General features: G+C 39.2%; 1 protein-coding gene across 3 annotated transcripts in view; it reads right to left on the minus strand.

Annotated features, from left to right (window-relative positions):
* The window catches only part of SH3KBP1 (SH3 domain containing kinase binding protein 1), a 337,141-nt gene that overhangs the window by 94,475 nt on the left and 222,097 nt on the right, over positions 1 to 20,569 (minus strand). For all 3 annotated transcript variants that reach the window (XM_081115410.1, XM_081115409.1, XM_081115411.1), the window contains one exon: positions 4,082 to 4,157. In XM_081115410.1, the coding sequence (XP_080971536.1) occupies positions 4,082 to 4,157 (76 nt within the window). The remainder of the gene's footprint in view (positions 1 to 4,081; positions 4,158 to 20,569) is intronic.

Below are 20,569 nucleotides of genomic sequence, written 5' to 3' on the forward strand. Positions count from 1 at the left end.
ACTAGGGTACCTCATGGACATTATGGAAGAATAATTACCCCAGAATTTGCTCTCTAAATGAAAGCCAGAGTGTATGTGAGGGGTGAGATTAAACTGCAGAAATTCCTGTTCAGGGTAGATGAAAAATGTTGGCCAATACACATCCGTCAAGGCTTCGCTGACAGTGATAATTCTCCTTCCTGACCTACTACTCTCTTACAGGAATATTTTACACCTATGCCCAATGACATCATCTCATGTTCCTCCCAAATTGTTCAGATCTTCCTTTTGTCTCTCCCCTCCGGCTGCTCAATTCTCTGAATGCAGAAACCTTTCCCTCTGAATCGTAACACTTTTGGAATTGAATCAGAGGATGCAGATGCTGACAGGAATCTTGGGGGTTCTCTCTAGAAGTTAAAGCCTCTGACCTCACAAACAAAACAGACAATGAAATAAAATTATGTGCCCAGGACAGCACAACTAATAACAGAGTTTTTCCTAGAAAGTGTGCTTTCTGACTCTTGGCCAAAACACACAACCCAGCCTCCGTAAAACCCCTCTTCATTAATAATCCATCCCCCCCCCACCATGATGCTTCCAGGGAGCCAAGTGGACATAATTAAGAGATATTTAGCTCAGTGGATAGAGCATTGGCCTGTGGACCAAAGGGTCCCAGGTTCAATTCTGGTCAAGGGCATGCACATCGGTTGCAGGATCCTGCCTGGCCCAGGCCCTGGTCAGAACATGTGCAGAAGGCAACCAATTGATGTGTTTCTCTCACATTGATGTTTCTCTCTGTCTTTCCCTCTCTCTCTTCCACTCTCTAAAAATCAATGGAAAAATATCCTCAAGTGAAGATTTAAGTAAAAAAGAGAGAGAGATATTTGGCCCTGGCCAGTTTGGTTCAGTGGATAGAGCGTTGGCCTGAAGGGTCACAGGTTTAATTCCAGGAGGCAGCCAATCGATGTGTTTCTCTCACATTGATGTTTTTCTCTCTTTCTCTCTCTCTCTCTCTCTCTCTCTCTCTCTCTCTCTCTCTCTCTCTGTTTTTCCCCCCTCCCTTTCACTCTCTCTAAAAAAATAAATGGAAAATATCTTCAGGTGAGGATTAACAACAACAACAAAAAAGTTATCTGTAGGACTGAACAAGGCATGGGCTAGAGAGCCACGACTCTCCCACATGCTTAAAGGAGCTGAGTATTTGAAACTGTGCTAACATTCAGGGCCAGGAAGCCCATCTTAGGTCCCAGAATAACTCTCAACCTACACCATCCAATTGGTGGCCACTAGGCACACGTGGCTACTGAGCACTTAAAATGTGGCTACTCTGAGTTGAGATGTGCTATACATGTAAAATACACACTGGATTATGAAGACTCGTATGAAAAAGAATGAAAATTTATCATTTAATAATTTTATATATGTTACATATTGAAATGACAACTTTTGGGATATTGAGTTAAATAAATTATATTTAAATTAAGTGTACCAGTTTCCTTTTTATTTTTTAAAATGTGGTAACTAGAAAATGTAAAATCACTTATGTGGTTCACATAGTATTTCTATTGGCCAGCACTGCTCCAAAACACAGCTAATCCCCTTCCCATCTAATCCTTCCAAAAAGATGTAGACTCCTGCCTACAGACATTACAAAGGGCAAAGATAAAGTATCAAGGACATGCTTTTTATCCTACGGCCAGTTGTTGGGATCCGAGGTTTAGTCACTTAAGCATGCCCTGCAGATTGTCCTGTTTTGTGCCAAATCTTCGGGTCCCTCCTGCTCAACTTTCCCCCCAAATAACCTATAAGTCAATCAAGGTCCTATTTAGTCTGGACAGCATTTAACAATCTACAGGGAAATTCTCTTTCACGTCTATTAAAACTTTTTTTCCATTACAAAAAAATTCTCTGCTTCTTAGATTATTATTTCTACAAACACGAGTTAGGTAGGTGAAGGTCCGTCCCTGGTTGTCACATGTAGCCAGTCCCAGGGGACCACATTCCAATTGCTTTTGGGGTTTGCTGCATGTTCCCTTTTCCTTTTTCCTGACTACTTCCCCCTCTATCCACCCAAGCAACTTTCCTAGTAACCTTGATCATCTATAAACTTGTTAATAGTCATAGCAACAAAATGAGCAGTTAAATGGAAAGAAAGATGGGCTACTGTCCAACAAGAGCAATGTTTCTGGCCCTGACCAGTTTGGCTCAGTGGCTAGAGCATCGACCTGTGGACTGAAGAGTCCCAGGTTTGATTCCGGTTAAGGGCATGTACCTTGGTTGCAGGCACATCCCCAGTAGGGGGTGTGCAGGAGGCAGCTGATGGATGTTTCTCTCTCATAGATGTTTCTAACTCTCTATCCCTCTCCCTTCCTCTCTGTAAAAAATCAATAAAAAAAAGAGCAATGTTTCTGAAATGGTTTAACTGTCAATTCTTGAAAAAAAAATTCAGGATTTAAAGAATCTCGAAGATTTCAGGTCCTAAAAGTATGTTTAGCAAGATAAGCCTATAACCTGCATGAATAAATGCAGGGCCAGTTTCTCCTTAGGAACACTTGTAAGCTTAGAACAGTGGTTCTCAAAGTGCGGGCCCTAGACCAGGAAGCAGTAGCACCTGGGAATTTGTTAGAAAAGCAAATTTTCAGGCCCCATGCCAGATCTACTGACTCAAAAATTCTAGAGGTGGGGCCCAGCAACCTGGGGGTGGGGGGTGGGGCCCAGATCTCCAAGTGATTGTGAGCACACTTAAATTTGAGAACTGCTGGATTACAGCATTACTCTATTATCCAGAGTCTGACTGTACCATTAACAGGTGGAAGGCATGTAAGTTCATTTGAACCTTAAACATTAAGGAAACGCTCTAGCATCTGCATCTATATCATCATGAAGTTATTTATCAAAACCACCATATTTTGCTTAGCAGATCCCATAAATTCATTTTCTTATGTCTAAGGCAGTATCCCTTATTTGCTCTCAAAACTACCTGTTTTGCACTGCAAAAGGAGTTCCTGATATATTATTCTAAAAGAACAAATCTATACTTGCTCTTACATTAATCACAATATATGTATGTGTGTGTGTGTGTGTGTGTGTGTGTGTGTGTGTATAATTTTTTCTCAATCTTTGGCTGTCCAAACTAGATTAGTAGTCTGTCCACATTATCCTCATAAGAAAATCTGAAGCTGAATAAAACAAAACAAAGTAAAATCCCTAGAAGGAATTGAAGTACTTGTTTCTGGGAAAAGACACACTAGAACACATTCAGAATGCCCAGTCATGGGAGGAGTGACTAAGGAAATGGAGAGTTGCCTGATTTAGCAAATACAAACACAGGATGCCCAATTACATTTGAATTTCAGATAAACAACAAATATTGCATGGTACATACTTATAACCCCCAAATTAGTCATTGTTTATCTAAAATTCAAATGTAACCAGGCATCCTGTACTAGTATTTTATCTGGCAACTCTAGAATTGGGAATACTGACCTTTGGGAAGGTTCTGGAGAGACAATTGTTCTCAAATACATAAAGAATTAGAAAGAAAATGGGCAAATATCAATATAGACCCAGAGACTATAACCCGTGGGGGGGAAATCACAGGAAGAGCATATCTCACTCAATAGAAGAAGAGCGACATTTGTATCTAGAGGGATTCAAGCAGAGATGTGCTGAGAATGCTGGCAGGAAGGCAAGGTTTGGGAGTGTTGGCTGAGTGATTATGATCAAAGATAAGACCTCTCTGACTTGAACATCTGAGAACCCCTAAATTGCTTAAGTTGCCATTCTCTTAAATCTCTCTGCCTCTGGAACTAGCTACAATGCTCTGGGTAGATATGGATAAGCCCTGACTCTGCACATGGGCGAGATACACAAGGCAGGACAGAACCATGTTTCTTAAAGGAGACACCTCCACCCCCAAGAGCTCTGAATCTAACTGTGCCCATCCTACCGTTGGGACCCAATGAGATACATTTATGTGCATTTTTCCTGATGTGTTGAAAAAAGCCATTAAGATTACGTGAGGCTTTTATCAAAAGCATTTCAATTATTTAAAAACCCTTAGCTGCTTTCAAATGTAAAATTGGTAAATAAGGAAACTCACTCTTTGTCCTGCTGTCCATTTCTGTTTTTGATGAGTCTTGAGTTGCTGTAGCTGGAGGTAACTTCTTTCCAATAGTCTGAGAAAGAAAAAGATGATTCTATTTATCAAGATGATTCGCTCCATTACACAAAGGAATAAAATCAAGATCATAATGACGAAATGCTCACAACTGGTTCTGAAAACAGCACACAAGCTTTGTGCTGCTCTGTGTATTGGTCTGAACCTCAGTGACAAACAAGTGGGAAAATCAGGTAAAGAGGGCATTTGGGTATCTTTTTCCCCATTCTTTCTTGATGTTCTTATTGAAAGGTTTATTATATTTAGCAGAGAAAATAAGTACATTTCCCCTCGTTTTATGGGAAGTTGACTAGATCTATGGTGGCACAGCATCTAGCCCAGAGGAAGTGCTCAAAAGTATCTACAGAGAGGAAGAATAAGAATGGTAGTAAGAGGGAATGAACAAAAATAGAGAAAGAAGCCCAGCCAGCATGGCTCAGTGGTTGAGCATCAACCTAGGAACCAGGAGGTCACGGTTTGATTCCTGGTCGGGGCACATGCCTGGGTTGCGGGCTCAATCCCCAGTGTGGGGAGTGCAGGAGGCAGTCAATTAGTGATTCTCTCTCACCATTGATGTTTCTATCTCTCTCCCTCTCCCTTCCTCTCTGAAATCAATAAAAATATCATTAAAAGAGAGAGAGAGAAAGAAAGAAGAATGGGATTAAGGACAAACAGATAGGTGGGTGGAAGGACAGGCAGAAGTCAGAGTGTCCAGGGCAACTGTGCCTTACTGCATCCCTTTCTAGCCCAAGGAAAATGGCTATTGATACCAGGGAAACAGCTGTCAAAACCAAGGAGCTGGGTGAATCAACCCCCCTAACGATGAAGGCTTTCTCCAGTGAGAATTCCGGCCACTGGGAAAACCAAACATATCTTCACCTTGGACACATGAGGAGGAATGAACTGCATAATTCAAAAACCAGCACAGTGGAATGTTTCTTCAAATATAACTGATTCACCACAGTTTTTAATTTGAAAAATGTCTTCATGCTTCAAGTGTTGAAACTAACATTAAATATGAATAAATCAAAGACAGAGGATAAGATAAATCAAATCTTCAGTCCCTCATGAATTTTTTAAGACATTTGTGACAGAAAGCCTTTACATTTTACACGGTGACATTTTTATTTAGTGCTGCAGGGCTTTCTATATTAGACTAAAAAATGAAATGCAAAATATTATGCCATCCCTCAACTGCTGCTAAGTACTCAAACTAATAACATCTTGTGATTTCAAGGAAACATCAAAGAGGAGAAAAGCTTGATGTTATTTGGCTATAAGGTCAGATTTGATGAAAAACTGATCTTAGAATTATCTTTAAATATCAGGAATTGACAGAAAAAAATAGATGCTCTCAGTGTCATTCGCATTCCTTTTCACCTTCCAACAACATCCACATCAATCTCCTTGTTTTTTTTTTTTTTTCTCTTTTGGGGACCAGAATAAAGCATCACTATTGTTAAAGCATTAGCAATAAGAACAGAATAATTAATACTTAAGTTATTACTGACAGGGGAGAGAGAAAATCATTAAAACACTATGTCCAATCCTGACCTTCCAGGAAAAAAAAAAAGAGAGAGAGAGCCAATGGTTTGGGCTTTACAGCAAATACCTTCCTTTAGACAAGCCTTCAAAGGTTGTATATTCTTATAATTTCCCCTTATTTGGTAACAGACGAAGTGTTGCCCATCATCTCTAATGTCCTGGTTTACCAGTCCGTCCAAGCCCACAGATATCAAATCAAGGAAAGCACCAGTTAAATTCACTTACTTCTGTGCATAAAGACACAAGAAAGCAAAGTTTGCTCTATTCCTTTTTCTCACTATTTCAGATAATGCAGAACACTGGCCTCTGTGTGGATCTGGTGAAAGGGGTGATGGTGAAGCTGATACTGTACTCACCTCCCAAGGGTGCTGGACCTTAATTCTGTGTCTCTTCATGTGCCATGACTAAAGGTCTAGAGTAAGGCAAGTCCTCCCCTCTCAGCCTGGTCCTCCAGGTGTCCCAGAGATATGGATTATTCAGATGTTTCTCTTTTCTCTAGACCCAAAGAAGTATGGTTCCCAAACCAGTGACACCAGCTTCACCCGGGAACTTGTTAGTAAAGCCAATTCCCAGGCCCTGCCCCAGGCTTTCTCAATCAGAAACTCTGGGGATGGTGCCCAGCAATCTCTGTATGAACACACCCTCCAGGGGATTCTGATGCACACTTAAGTTTGAGATCTACCAACCTAAATGTAGGAGAGATTCCAGTAATGCTAACCAAATACCTTTTCTTGGATTAACAACTTGGGTGCCTAGTCTCAGACCTACATAAATTATAAAACATCTTTTTCACTCTTCTTCATCTCTTTTCTCTCTCTTTCCACCTTCTTCCTACCTTCTCTATTCATAACTGGCATAAGAATGTCTCATTGCTACTAAATGAGTCAGTTCAGGGAGATAATGGAGTTTAGTAGAACAGATAATATGACAATATCACTGAGATTTTTTAAAAAGTGAGGGATTGATTGGTCGGCACCAAGGCAGGGGGTTATTCAATGCAGCTGGTCCTGAGAAGTAGTATTGCTCCAGAAAACATTGACCCTATACAAAGACTTCACAAGGATCTCCTAAAACAAGTGACACCAAGCCATTTACTACAAGTAAGGGGTGGTTACACAGATTCAGGAGTAGGTCTGGCACTGTATTATCTCACATCATGACAAGAAGGGGATTGGGAGTAGGTGGATGCTGTACAGACACGCTCCCAGGACCAAACTGGAATTACCACTAAAACAGAGTAAAACTTCTTGAATAATCAACGGAAGACTCACTGGAGAGAACCCTGATAACAGGACAGAAAAGTGGAGAGCATAGGTGGGCCATGAGACCCTTCACAAAAGGAGTACTGAAAGGATGAATGGAACAGACGGACAAACAGCCAGAAAGATGGTTTTGAACCAAAAATGTAAGGCCGTATCTAGCCTTTCTGGCTCAAACTACCTCAAAGGTCATGACTGTGCTAACCTTCAGGGAAAGTCACACCCTGCTGTTCCTTCACTGTTTCCTTTTATTGGCCTTCATTGTAGAAGATTTTCACACACACTACAGGACACTAACTACTGCCCTGATCTACCGTCCTTGAGTTCACCCTAACACCCGACACTTTTCCAAATACCCCACTCAAGAACCTCTATCACCTGCTCTTCTGCTAAATACAAGAACAAAGACAAGGGGTATTGAAGTACTGCTTTCCCACCAGGCTTCTAGCTTCCCCTACCTCTGGAAACATCTTTTGTCAATTGAAATGAAATAAACAGGACCCCAACTTTTAAAGGGCATGCATTATGAAAGCAATGTCTAGTTTCAGTATGCACATAGGTCATGTATAATTGAAGGTCAGCTATGATGCAGGCCAAAGTGAACAGAAAAAGTGGGGAATCATATCCACACATCTCTCATCCATCTTGCAGGCAGCAAAGGAGGATGTGGGGCTTGCAGTGGCTGTGGACGAGGATTCAGGATCTCTACTTTTGGCTTCCTCTGCAGAGTTTCGAGAGTTTGCCTGCTGGGTGCTCTAAGGAAAATGGCTTATCCAGGACAAGCACTGGCCCTGCAGTTAGGGACTATGTGAATACTGCTAGGATAGAGCTCTTTCACCTTTTAAGAGATCTGCAAACAGGTCCATTGTACCATATGGCATCTAAAGAAACAGATTCTCAGGCTCTGCTCTTCTCTTCTGTGCTGTGGCTAAAGACTTCCTAGTACCCACATCCATGTTACTCTGGTCTGCCTGTCCCCCAACTCAGAAGCCACTGTTTGGTCTGGGAGTGGAAGTATGAGGCTGAAAGCTCTACGAATAGACTGCTGCTATCAATCTACTTCAATACACAGTGATCTCCAGGCTGCTGTCAACTTGTGTCTCTCCTACCACATCCTAATCTCCATTTAAAACCTGGTTTTTAAAAATCAATTATTCAAAAAATTAATTCCTTTGAATATTTAATACCAGAAGTAGCTCTCCTGTTTTAGGTCTCTTGACAAAAGTACTCAATAAAATTTGTGGGTTTGTGTGTGTGTGTGTGTGTGTGTGTGTGTGTGTGTGTGTAGTAGGAGCATCATATATATACACTCCTAGCTCTGAAAGATCTGGTAATACAGCATCAGGACAGATAAACCTCATATGATTTCAGTTATTGTAGCAAGTATTTTTTTTTCTATGCCAAAATGAAGAAGCTAATGCTTGTAGGAAAGACAAGCACTGGATTCGTGTCCAGTGGAATCCAGTTCCCTAATGACTAATATGTCTTTCTCTTTGTGATTGCTGAAGCCTGAGCCAAGATCCTGCTCATATCAAGTATAAAATCACTCCTTTGACTTTATTCTAATTCAGATGCAAACTCCTTTAAGTGTAAAAAAAGTTTCTAATTATAGGGCAATGCTAAGTAGAAGGAAGTTTAAGTCCTATTTCTGAAAGTCTCCTCTCCAAGAATACTACACACAATGCTTGAATCACAGAGACAACCAGGTTTGCTGTGCAGTGGGGGGTGGGGGTGGGGGGAGGCGAGAGCTCCCTGCATTGGTGAGGCTCTCTCTTGGCAGACCAGGCTTTCAGACAGCTATTCTAGAAGAGAGTGATCTGAGAAACTCTATGTAGACATTACTCAAGTGCTCATACAAAGCCAAACACAAGAGTTGACTTTTCAAACCACTGGTAAAATATGAGATAAAAATAGCTTTTTGAAGGCATTCCCTTTTCTAGACTAGGATCTGATGGTACATCTTTCCTTTCTATTCTGTGCAGATTTATTAAGTGTTTTTTTTTCCCCATATGAAGCAGGGAAGCGGAGGAAAAGGCAGGAGGATCTTGAACATCACCGGAAAGGGTGCCCAACCATTCAGCATGGTTATCCCAAATCCTGGTCATATAGAGGATATGGAGAGGTATAGGCTACAGAACACAGTGATGGGAGGAGGGGCAAAACAGTATTTATATATGACCATACCCTCAACTTTTCAGCTTTTATTTTTTACCATATCTCAAAAAGATACACAAATTGCTATTAAAACCCACTATAAACCTTTTATATTTATTGTTACACACTCCTTACATGAACACCTATGACTGATGGTATTAGGAAAAGTTTTCTGGTGCTAAGTAGGGAGTCATAGGAGCAGAGCAGAAACATAGTGAGCCTGCTCATGGAACAGCCAGTGAGAACTAGCACAAAGGAGCCTCTTTACAATGGAGTGCCTGTGCACTCTAATGGAAGACTTTTCTTCCCTAAGAAATTTACATAGCAATTGTCAACTCACTTGCCTTTGGTTGGTCTAGCTTAAACTATTTGATAACAACACAAGATATGCCAGAGTAAAACACAACTCAAAATTCTAAAAACAAAATGCAAGGTACAGTAAAAGAAAAAAATGTATTTGTCGTTCCATTCTAGGGACAGAGGTTACCTTTAAAATACCTTATATACCACTATGTCAATTCCAACATCTCCAACAGGTTAGGCTCCACAGTCTACATTTAAACTTGAGTATAAGAAAAAAAATTTAAGTCACCTTCTGATTATAGACTTGTGCTTAAGACTTTCAGTTATTCATGCAATGTTTATTTTCCTGGTTGTCTTAAAAAGTTAGTGATAATTCAAGTTACATTAAGCCTTTTTGCCCAATCATAAAGATCTCATCAGATTCACAGCTGCTTTAGAAGCATTTGTTAATTGTATTACACTCTCCCCCCTTTTCTTCAGAACTAATGCCCTCCATGAGAGCAGGTTCTAGATGTTAATTATTCTCTTATTTCCACAGTCAAGGGTTAGTAAGTGTTTGTTGACTACAGTAGGAAGTATGTGGATGCCATCCACTTACCCTTTGACATCCTACACAACACAACAGGTAAATGAGGGGAGATGTCTTCCTTGACAAACCAGACCAGGAGGCCATCTTGGAACCCCACTGTCTGTTACTGTCATGTATCAGCTCTTTCCAGCCTGGTCTCTGGTGATAACACATTGTCCGAGATGTCTTTCTAGACCTCTGCTTCCCCTAACTTATTCCTTTGTTCCCAGGCACACACCCCTCACTTGGGGGTTTCATTATCATCCAGGTGTGTACACACACACACACACACACACACACACACCCCATTTTCTTGTTCTGAAATCATTTTCTAAAGTGTGTTCCCACCAACCAACCAACCAACCACCAAACCACCTATCCCTACAATCTGGTAAATTTGGGAAACATGGAATACTTGATATAATCATTACACAATAGCATATTAAAGGCTATGAGAAGTCCTGTAGTTACTGTTTAACTTTATCTCTAACATTATCTCAGTGTTCTCCAAACTTATCTGACCATAATTCCTATTTCTTGTGATACCTATGAACAGTTCACAAGAATGAGTAGTCTATGGAATAGTTGGATGAACAACACTGCCTCTACTTCCTAAATTCTCTTGGCTCATCCTGTCTCCTAGACTCATGACTTGGAGCTAACCCTTGATTACACTCTTACTGCAACTTCCCATATTAAACTCACCACCAAGGCCCTGCTTTCAGATTTCCATCCCTTCCTCTTCGACTCCTGCCTAGAGCCCTGTTACTATCACAGGGACTATTTCAACAGTTTTGTACACAAGAGATCCTATTCCCTGACTCAAGTTGCTTTATTTGATCTCCCATAAGACTCAAGTTTTAATCATTCTCCACCATCACCCCTTAGTATAGCTACTTCAAACACTGAGAATATATACAGTGCTTATATTTCCTTATCCACCGGGGATATATTCTAAGATCCTCTGAAACCAGGTAGTACTGAACCCTATTCATACTATGCTTTTTTCCTAAACATATATACCTATGATAAAGTTTAATTTATACACTAGGAAATTAACAATAACTAATAATAAAACAAAATAATTATATCAATATACTGTAATAAAATTTATGTGAATGTGCTCTCTCTGAAAATACCTTATATTATTGTTCTCACCCTTCTTCTTGTGATGACGTGAGCTGATACAATGCTAATGTAATGAGATAAAGTGAGGTGAATGACATAGATATTTTTAGACTATGGGTGACAACAGGTAACTGAAACCACAGATAAGGATGGACTATGGTACTGCTTCCTTATGGCTACTCATGTAAATTGCCAAAGCACCCAAGAAATTCGAGGATTTACTTCCAATTTATAATTGCTGCAACTTGCCATATCTCTCAATGGCTGGTATCTTTCTCCTGTGCTCTTAAGACTAATAATAACAGGCTTTCTCTGAATACAAAGCACTAGTCCCATCTTAGATGCTTCCATTAGGTCTTCCAGGGTTTACTCTTTCAATATGTCCAAAAAAAAACTTCAGTATCTGTCATGCTACTAAATATGTATATATGAAGTCTGTTTCATATTTGTATACTACACACACACTTGGAGACACATGTATATACTTGTGTGTACCAGAAGAAAAATGTATATGAGAATCTGAGCCAAATTCTATTTTTTTATTATGCATTTTAACTTCTGCCAGGATTTGGTTCATTTGCTAGCATTTTGTTGTTGTTGTTGTTAATCCTCACCCAAGGATATTTTTTCCGTTAATTTTTAGAGAGAGTGGAAGGGAGGGGAGAGAGAGAGAGAGAGAGAGAGAGAGAGAGAGAGAGAGAGAGAGATTGATTGCCTCCCAGTGCGCCCTGTCTACGGCTAGGGATCGAGCCTTCACCGAGGTATGTGCCCCTGTCTGGAATTGAACCCGCTACCCTTCAGTCTGAGGGCCAATGCTCTAACCACTTAGAAACCCATCCAGGGCCATTTGTTAGCATTTTGAATACTTTTAGAAACCAGGCCCTAAAAAATTTAAAAACTATACAGCATATTCACAGGAAGGGAGACTTTTCTCTTTGTCAATGCAAAATAACTTTCTGAAGGTTTAGTAGGGGCTTCCACTCATACTGGAAAACACAGTGCTGAATTCCAAATCAAAACCTGCCTAAGTACTCAATGAGGTAGAGAATGTAAATTAAAATCATAGAAGGCAGCTCTTGAAATGTCCGACAAAATATGAAAATACTCTTTATATTTTACCCACACTATCCTGAGAAAGAAGCCTGCATACTATTTTGTTTTAGGATCATCTTATTGACAGGATGAACAAGCCAAAGTAAATTTCCATTTTGTATACCACTTTTGCAAAATACAATTTTCCATCATGCTTTAAAAGACTATTCTCCGCTGTTGTGACAGATCAAAGGAAACCTTAAACCTTCCTTCACAAGAAGATTAGTTTTACCTTTTGATTAACAACATCTTCTTTTTTGAGCATTTGGAGAATTTAAGAAGAGTGGGGAAAGAGAGAGAAGGGTGGTATGGCAAGAGTAAATATCATGGGCTAGTTTGAGTTTTGTTCATTCAGTGCTTTAACATAAGACTTGCCGTACATGTGTGGACCAAGTCCTACTTGTCCTATAAAGTAGTTGTATGAATTCAATTAACATACAAAGACCCTTTCTAGAGCTAAATATTTTGACTTAATCACAACATAGTCTAGGCCAGTGGTCGTCAAACTCATTAGTCAACAGAGCCAAATATCAACAGTACAACGATTGAAATTTCTTTTGAGAGCCAAATTTTTTAAACTTAAACTATATAGGTAGGTACATTGTTATTAACTTAATTAGGGTACTCCTAAGGCTTAGAAGAGCCACACTCAAGGGGTCAAAGAGCCGCATGTGGCTCGCGAGCCGCAGGTTGCCGGCCACGGGCTAGGCTATTCCCCTTGCCTGGGATGGTATGTCCTCTCCCAGTATATTTGAATCTCATCTCATCTTTAAAGTTTAACTAAAGTCCAGCTGGCTAAATGAAGCAGCTTTCAGTAAAGTTTTCTACTGACATGCAGTCCACACTGACTGACATTTTTGTGTGTATGAGATACTGGAGGGCAAAGCCATGTCGTCTCAGTTTATAAGTTTTCCTGAATACCTCTAAAGTGAAGGTTTCAGCCCAGCTGCTGTGGCTCAGTGGTTGAGCATCAACCTATGAACCAGGAGGTTGTGATTTGATTCCCAGTCAGGGTACATGCCTGGGTTTTGGGTTCAATCCCCAGTAGGAAGTGTGCAGGAGGCAGCTGATCAATGATTCTCTCTCATCACTGATGTTTATCTCTCTCCCTCTCCCTTCCTCTCTGAAATCAATAAAACTATATTTAAAGTGAAGGTCTCAGAGCCTCTCTCCTTCCTTCCCTCTTTCCTGCCTTTCCCTCCCTCCCTCCCTCCCTCCCTCCCTCCCTCCCTCCCTCCCTCCTTCCTTCCTTCCTTCCTTCCTTCCTTCCTTCCTTCCTTCCTTCCTTCTTCCAGCATTATTTTCTGGAACTATCATGAGCCATGATCTATGCTGGAGGCTGGGCATACAAAGATTAGATGGGCAGAATTCTGGATCTTTAATGAGTTCAACATTTAGCAGCAGAGTTAGACCGATTAACAGAGCAATGTAGTGCAAAGGGGAAAACACTATACTCAAGATGTGTACAGAAGAGGAAAAAAGGAGCCATTAACAATTCTACATGGAAAATAAGCCTTATAGCAATGACGAGACTTGACTTAAATTCTGAAAGATGGGTAGGAATTGGCCAGATAGAGAATGGTGGAAAGGGTATCCTAGCTAAACAAAAGCAGGAGCAAAGGTGAGAATTTGTGCAAGGAATGGGGGTTTTTCAGCACAGAATGGGGTGGTGGTGGGGATCATAGTCTGGGGTGAAGGGAGAGAGACTGGCTTGGGCCAGATGGCCAGCAGGGTAAGCTGGGGCTAATGTTATAGTTTGTGCTTTAACTTAAAGACAACTGGTAATAAGTAGAGGTGTAGCATGATCAAATTTGTGACATTAAGACCAATGAGCTGGTGGCACTGGGAGGAGAAAAGAAGAAAAGATATACAAAAATCAAGAAGATAATTAAGAGGTTGACAAAATAATCCAGCTGAGGCAGTGAAACTAAGAAATATATTTAGACTGTGGACCTATCCATACTTCACAGTCACTCCAGGGATAAATTGGCAATTGTGAATTGGTTTTACTATGGATGGAAAATACCCCAAACTCTGTTAGGTTCTTGAGTGTACATATGCATTCTACATATGGATTGAAAGCCAATGATGTGCAAAGAAGAACATTAAGTTCAGACCCTGACCAGAAAGGCAAATGAGCCAGATGCAGGGGCTCAGGGAAGCACTGTAGAGAATCAATCTGCATGTGAAGGATCATAGTACTGTGTTTATCAGTGCTCTGGTACTGCTGTTATGGCATTCAGTGAAAAAATAGTAGGCCTGTGGTAGTTTTGAACAGTTAGCTTACTGTTAAAACACCAATCTACTATTCGAAAACAAAAATATTTTTTTAAAAAACAGAGACACATAAGAAACTCCTGACATATGAAAAAGCATCTTTCTAATCTGACAAATTTAAAGTAAATACTTTAGTCAAATATGTCTCCAAAAATATCTTAGCCTAGAAACAAAAATGGGAAATTTCTTCCCCAAAAGAAATTTCCAGAGAAGCTTTTCTGTCCTTCAGAGTAAAAAGGAGAAATGAAATAGTTTAATCAGAAAAGAGCTAATATTTGGAGCCATGTTTTGCTGTTTTGTTTTCAAGTAAAACTGCTACTTAAAAGGCTAGGGCATACAATGAAATATTATTCAGCCTTTAAGAAAAAGAAAATTTTGCCGAAACCGGTTTGGCTCAGTGGATAGAGCGTCGGCCTGCGGACTGAAGGGTCCCGGGTTCGATTCCGGTCAAGGGCATGTACCTGGGTTGCGGGCATATCCCCAGTGGGGGATGTGCAGGAGGCAGCTGATTGATGTTTCTCTCTCATCGATGTTTCTAACTCTCTATGCCTCTCCCTTCCTCTCTGTAAAAAATCAATAAAATATATTTAAAAAAAAAAGAAAGAAAAAGAAAATTCTGACACAAGGTATCACATGGATTAACCTTGAGGATACAATGCTAAGTGAAGTGTGCCAGTCACAAAAGGACAAATACTATATTATTCCATTTATGGGAGTTATCTAGAGTAGTCAGATTCATAGAGGCAGAAAGTGGAATGGTGGTTGCCAGGTGCTGGGGCTGGGGGAATGGGGATTTGTTGGGCACATATTTAGTTTTGCAAGATAAAAGGAGTCTGGAGATGGATGGTAGTGATGGTTGCACAACAATGTGAATGTGCTATACGCTTAAAAATAATTACAATGGTAAATTTTATGCTATGTATATTTTACCACAATTTAAAAAAAGACTTAGGGGTATACACACTTCTCTTTCCCTATAAGCCTCTACATAGGAATGTTAACTAGAATGACAAGAATTGGCTCTTGAGGATCTGATATCCTGATACTTACTATTCAACCACAAAACAATCAGGGGTACAGACAGTGTCTAATAAGGGGAGTTAGAGAACAAACCCAACTTTGTCCAGAAACTCACCTCAGTCTTATATAAAACACTCCTTTCACCTCTATGAAAGATAATCTAGTGCCTCCATAAAGACAATCTCTAAATCTGGCTCATGCTAAATAGCTCTGGCTTTAACCCTGTAGGACTCATTCTTTACTTTCATCACCTGCTCCAAAGATTCTCAAACAATATCACTTATTCCTTTTGTTAATCACCTGGGCTCCCCAATTATACAGAAGGGAAGAGAAAACTGCATAGAAAATTAAAGACTCAATAATATTATCTTTATATTTTATTTTTGTTAGAAAGAAAGACTTCACATCACATACTTAATCAAAACAGGAATTTCCTAAATATACCTGGAGGTCAGGTCCACATTGGTTACATCCTCTAGATGTAGAATGGAATACTTAGAAAGGTGACCCCCAAATGCTTTAAAAATGAAGCTCCTCAAACAGATCAAACTAAGCTCAGGGGCACTCCAGTTGCCAGTTACCAAGACATATTCAACCATGAGGGATGAACCCAAACTGTGTGCCTTCCATGAAAATATCCTAGATGCCAACTGCTGGAACTCTCTCTCACGTCATCCATTATCCTACTGACCTTACTTTGAATCTCTAGAACAGCACTCACTACCCTGTTCCTTCTATTTATGGTTACTCATATATGTGTCTGCTTAATTAACTGGTATGCAAGTGCTGGGGGGCAAGGGTTGTGTCTTGGTTATCTTTGTAGTCTTCAATGTGCCTTGAATATCGGAGGAACTGTAGTCCCCCCACCCCAATTTAAATAGTGGATATATTCCAAGACCCTCAGTGGATGCCGGAAATGCAAACAGTACCAAATCCTACATATACTATGTTTTTCCTACACATACATATCTATGATAAAATTTTATTTATAAATTAGGCATAGAAAGAGATTAACAACAATAACTAATAATAAAATAGAATAATTATAAGAATATACTGTAATAAAAGTTACGTGAATGGTCTCTCTCTCTCAAAATACCTTATTATAGTGTTTTTACTCTTCTTCTTGTGATGATGTGAGATGATACAATGCCTTTGTGATGAGATGAAGTGAGGTGAAGGATGTAGATATTTTCAGACTGCATCTGACCACAGGTAATTAAAAAAACAGAAAGCAAAACTGCAGGGGGGTGAGCCCTATATTAATATTACTAATATTCATAATTTACTCCAGCCACAATAAATTCAATATTCATCAAAAATGTTTAGTACTGTGTGCAATGCATTTTCTTGGTACTAGGGATATAACAATGAAATAACCTTATCTCCCCTTTTGTGATATCATTTAGCAGTAAGAGTGAATTAGTATTAAGTAGGAATCCTCTCTAAGACACACAGATTTTACCAGCTATTTGATCTTGGACAAGTTATTTAACCTCTCTATACCTCAGTTTCATTGTCTGAAATGGAGATAATAATATGTACCTCATAGATTTTCTAGGAGGATTTAATGGGAAAATATATACAAAGTGCTTAGCCATTATTAATATTATTGAATTTTACCGAATAAAAAAAATCAATCATCATAATGCCTCTTTATAAATCTAGTTACAAAGAATGACTGTTTTGATTACAACAGCTTTTTAAAACAGCAGGTTTAACTGCCCCATTCCTTTTGCTTGGGGACTGCAGAGTGTGAAGCGACTTTTCTAAGACAGTCACACAGCAGAGACGAGCTCAAAGGAAAGTGATAATTCTGAAAAATGAATAAAGAACAAAAGCAAGAGCCATCACAATATAGTCATTGCCTGGGAGGAAAAGCAGACAGAACAAAGAAAACAGGAGAAATGAAGAGGGCCAGAGCAGACAACCCACAGAGCTTTCAGGTCAATAAAGTTTCGGTTAAGGTGGCACCCTAGAGTGAGTGGCTAGAAGACTGTTCCAGAAGCCCCTTAAGTACGAGCCCATGTCAACTGCTTCTGGCCGCATCCAAACTGTTATCACTGTTAACGATGGAAAAACAGCAAGGCGTGTGTCAGGGGAAAATGGCCTGTTGTCAGAGAACAGAAAGCCTTTTATTGAGAATTTTGATACTCAGGAGCAAACACACCACCATAGAAAATCACCCCACACCATCCTTTATAAAGCTTGGCATCCACTCAATAATGGATGAAGAAATCCTAAATTGCTAAGGTCAAACAGATACTCCTCCCAAAGCAGTTAAGAACCAGGAGCCAAATAAGACCTTAAACTCATGTGGTAGAGATTTCTAAAGGCACTGGTGGAAATAACTGACAGACACTTGGACGTGAAAAGCTGAATTCACAGTCCTCTACCTGGAAGCAGCCAGGCTTCCTGCCAAAGGCTGCTCTTAAAGGTTTCTTTCAACATCAGCAAGGACGGGACAACTGGAATTCTGTTCAGATCCCATAGGTAGTGCACTGAATTCAACAAACCTTTGTGGAATGCCTACCACTACTCAGCCCATGAGCCAAACCACTTTCCTACATTTTTTTTTCTGTTTTCAAGAAAGTGTTGTGTTCTCAGCTATAATATGGAAGATCTGAACATAATGTTGACGGAGTCAATACAACCACCAAATTCCAGTTTTCCCCGAACCTCTAGGTATCTCAAGCCTTAAAACTTAACATTCTGCAGCTTTTTAAGATGTTTACTAAAAGTTTGTATTGACATGGCAATTTTATATAATGCTAAGTGGAAAAGATACAAAATTAGTATGTGAAAAAAATTATGTGTGTGGTATGATCTCATCCAGCTAAAAATATATGGCAAAAGGACTGAAAGCAAATACAAAAAAGTCAACAGAGCCCTGGTTGGGTTGCTCGGTTGTTTAGAGCATCATCCCAATACGCCAAAGTTATGGATTTCATCCCTGGTCAGGGTACATATAAGAATCAACCAATGAATGCATAACTAAGTGAAACAACAAATCAATGGTCTCTCTCCTCTCTCTCTTTCTCTCCCTCTCTCTCTCATCAATCAATAAAATTTTTTTTAAGTCAACAGTGTTTGCTCCAGGGTGATTAAATTACAGTGCCTTTTATTTCTTTTATATTTTCCTACTTTCCGTGTTTCTAGAAACCTGCCATTACTTTTATAATCAGAAAAAATAAAGTTTTAAGAAAATAACATACACAACATAACTGGAAAGGATGACCAATCTCTCCACATTACTGATGTCTTTTCATAAGGCTGACTTGATTGGCAACACCTCCTAACTAGAAATCACATGCAGCTCTTTTTTTATGAGTTTTTATTGGATTTATTGGGGTGACATTGGTTAATAAAATTATATAGGTTTCAGGGGTATAGTTTTATAACACATCATCTGTATATAGTATTGTGTGTTCACCACTCCAAGTACATGCAGCTTTCATTACTGTGTCATTACATTTCCTTTTCCAAGTCATTAGCAGGATGCTAAGAACATCGGATGTAAAATGAGTCATGACAATAACTCACAAGACACCACCCATATAGAGCAATGCCTGCCATTTATCATCACCCTTCATTTATTCATCAGCTCACATCCTCAGTGACTAAGTAGATGATATAAAATCATTTCCAATTAATGTTTTCCCAAATCAAGTATTCATATATTTTATCAAATGTTTTTTCAGTCAAGAAATATATATTCCTGCTCTTTTAATTCAACCCATGAATTCTTATTCATATGTGTGAAAGGGACTGAAAAATAGTTGTTTATTTTGTAACCATTTTTCATGTATGATCAAAGACAATACTTATAGAACCCTCCATTTCCCAGTATTTGAAGAAGTATTGGCATAGGATCCACAGCTTAATTGTTCTCAGTTTTCCAGCAGTTCTCCAGTTCCTCACAAGTGAAAACTCATTTTAAACACAAACCAAAGTGATTATTACAGTTTCTCAAATGGGATAAAAAAACAAACATGATACAAACCAGGCCCCCCAAATTTTGAGGTTTTCTTTTTCCCCCTGCTCTTGGAACTATGCAAATATATCATAATCTTAAAATCACACAGATTATCACAGTTGCTTTCCTTTCTCAGCTATTTGACAACCGTCTGCATTTAACGTGAACATACTTTGATTTTGCTGCCTTTCAAAAATCAAGCCTGACTTTTTTAAATGGGATTCAAATTTGGGGTGTGGATGAACTGAATAAATGAACTTTTAAAAGGAATCATTTTATCGAATAATTTTTTGTGCGCTGGGAAAAAGTTCACTTCAATGAAGTTATAATTCATTCATTATAATTTCAGTTTGGTAGCAAGTCTCAGGAGGAAAAAGGTTCTCTTAAGGCTGTAAATTCTCTTTAGGATGCCCGATGAGCTTTAGGCAAATTAGATCCTTACCATATAACAATGATAGATATGTCTTTCATTACTCATATTGCGTGCTCTTATTTTCCTGGACTAAAATAGTTCCCCATTCTCTTCTCCTTTCTCTGTAACATACACAAAGATACAAAACCACACAAAACAGAAACAAAGAAAACCCTTGTTCAAAAATATAAAAACATGAAATCACCTATTTTAACCATGTGCTTTTATTAAATGACAGTTTTTGTGGTTATATCATTTTTAAAAGGTATATTTTCTTTTTTTATGGGGGGTGATAGACAATGTGCACACTAAAATAGTTGATGCATTTTCTGGTCTTGAGAAATTCCTTGTTCTTTTCAGTTACAATGGTGAATGTTCATTTCAATGCTCTCCACTTGTGAATTGCAGAGAGCAGCAATTCCTCTTTGTGCCTTCTACAAAGACTCGCTATAGGCTCTGCACAGGGAACAATACAGCTTCGTGGAAGATGGTGACAAAGGAAGACAAAGACCAGAAATAGTACTTCTGGAGTTTATAACCTATTCCCTACTCCCAAGTTATTATACTTAATATATTTCTGACAGATTGGTTTCAGATGGTTATCCATACAATTCTACAGGGACTCCAGTGAAACATTTCCAAATCCTTCCCACCACAGGACAAGGAAGATTTTCAATATTGGCTACTTCTCTCTTAT

Source organism: Myotis nattereri, assembly GCF_964212035.1.
Source record: "Myotis nattereri genome assembly, chromosome: X".
Lineage (NCBI taxonomy): Eukaryota > Metazoa > Chordata > Mammalia > Chiroptera > Vespertilionidae > Myotis > Myotis nattereri.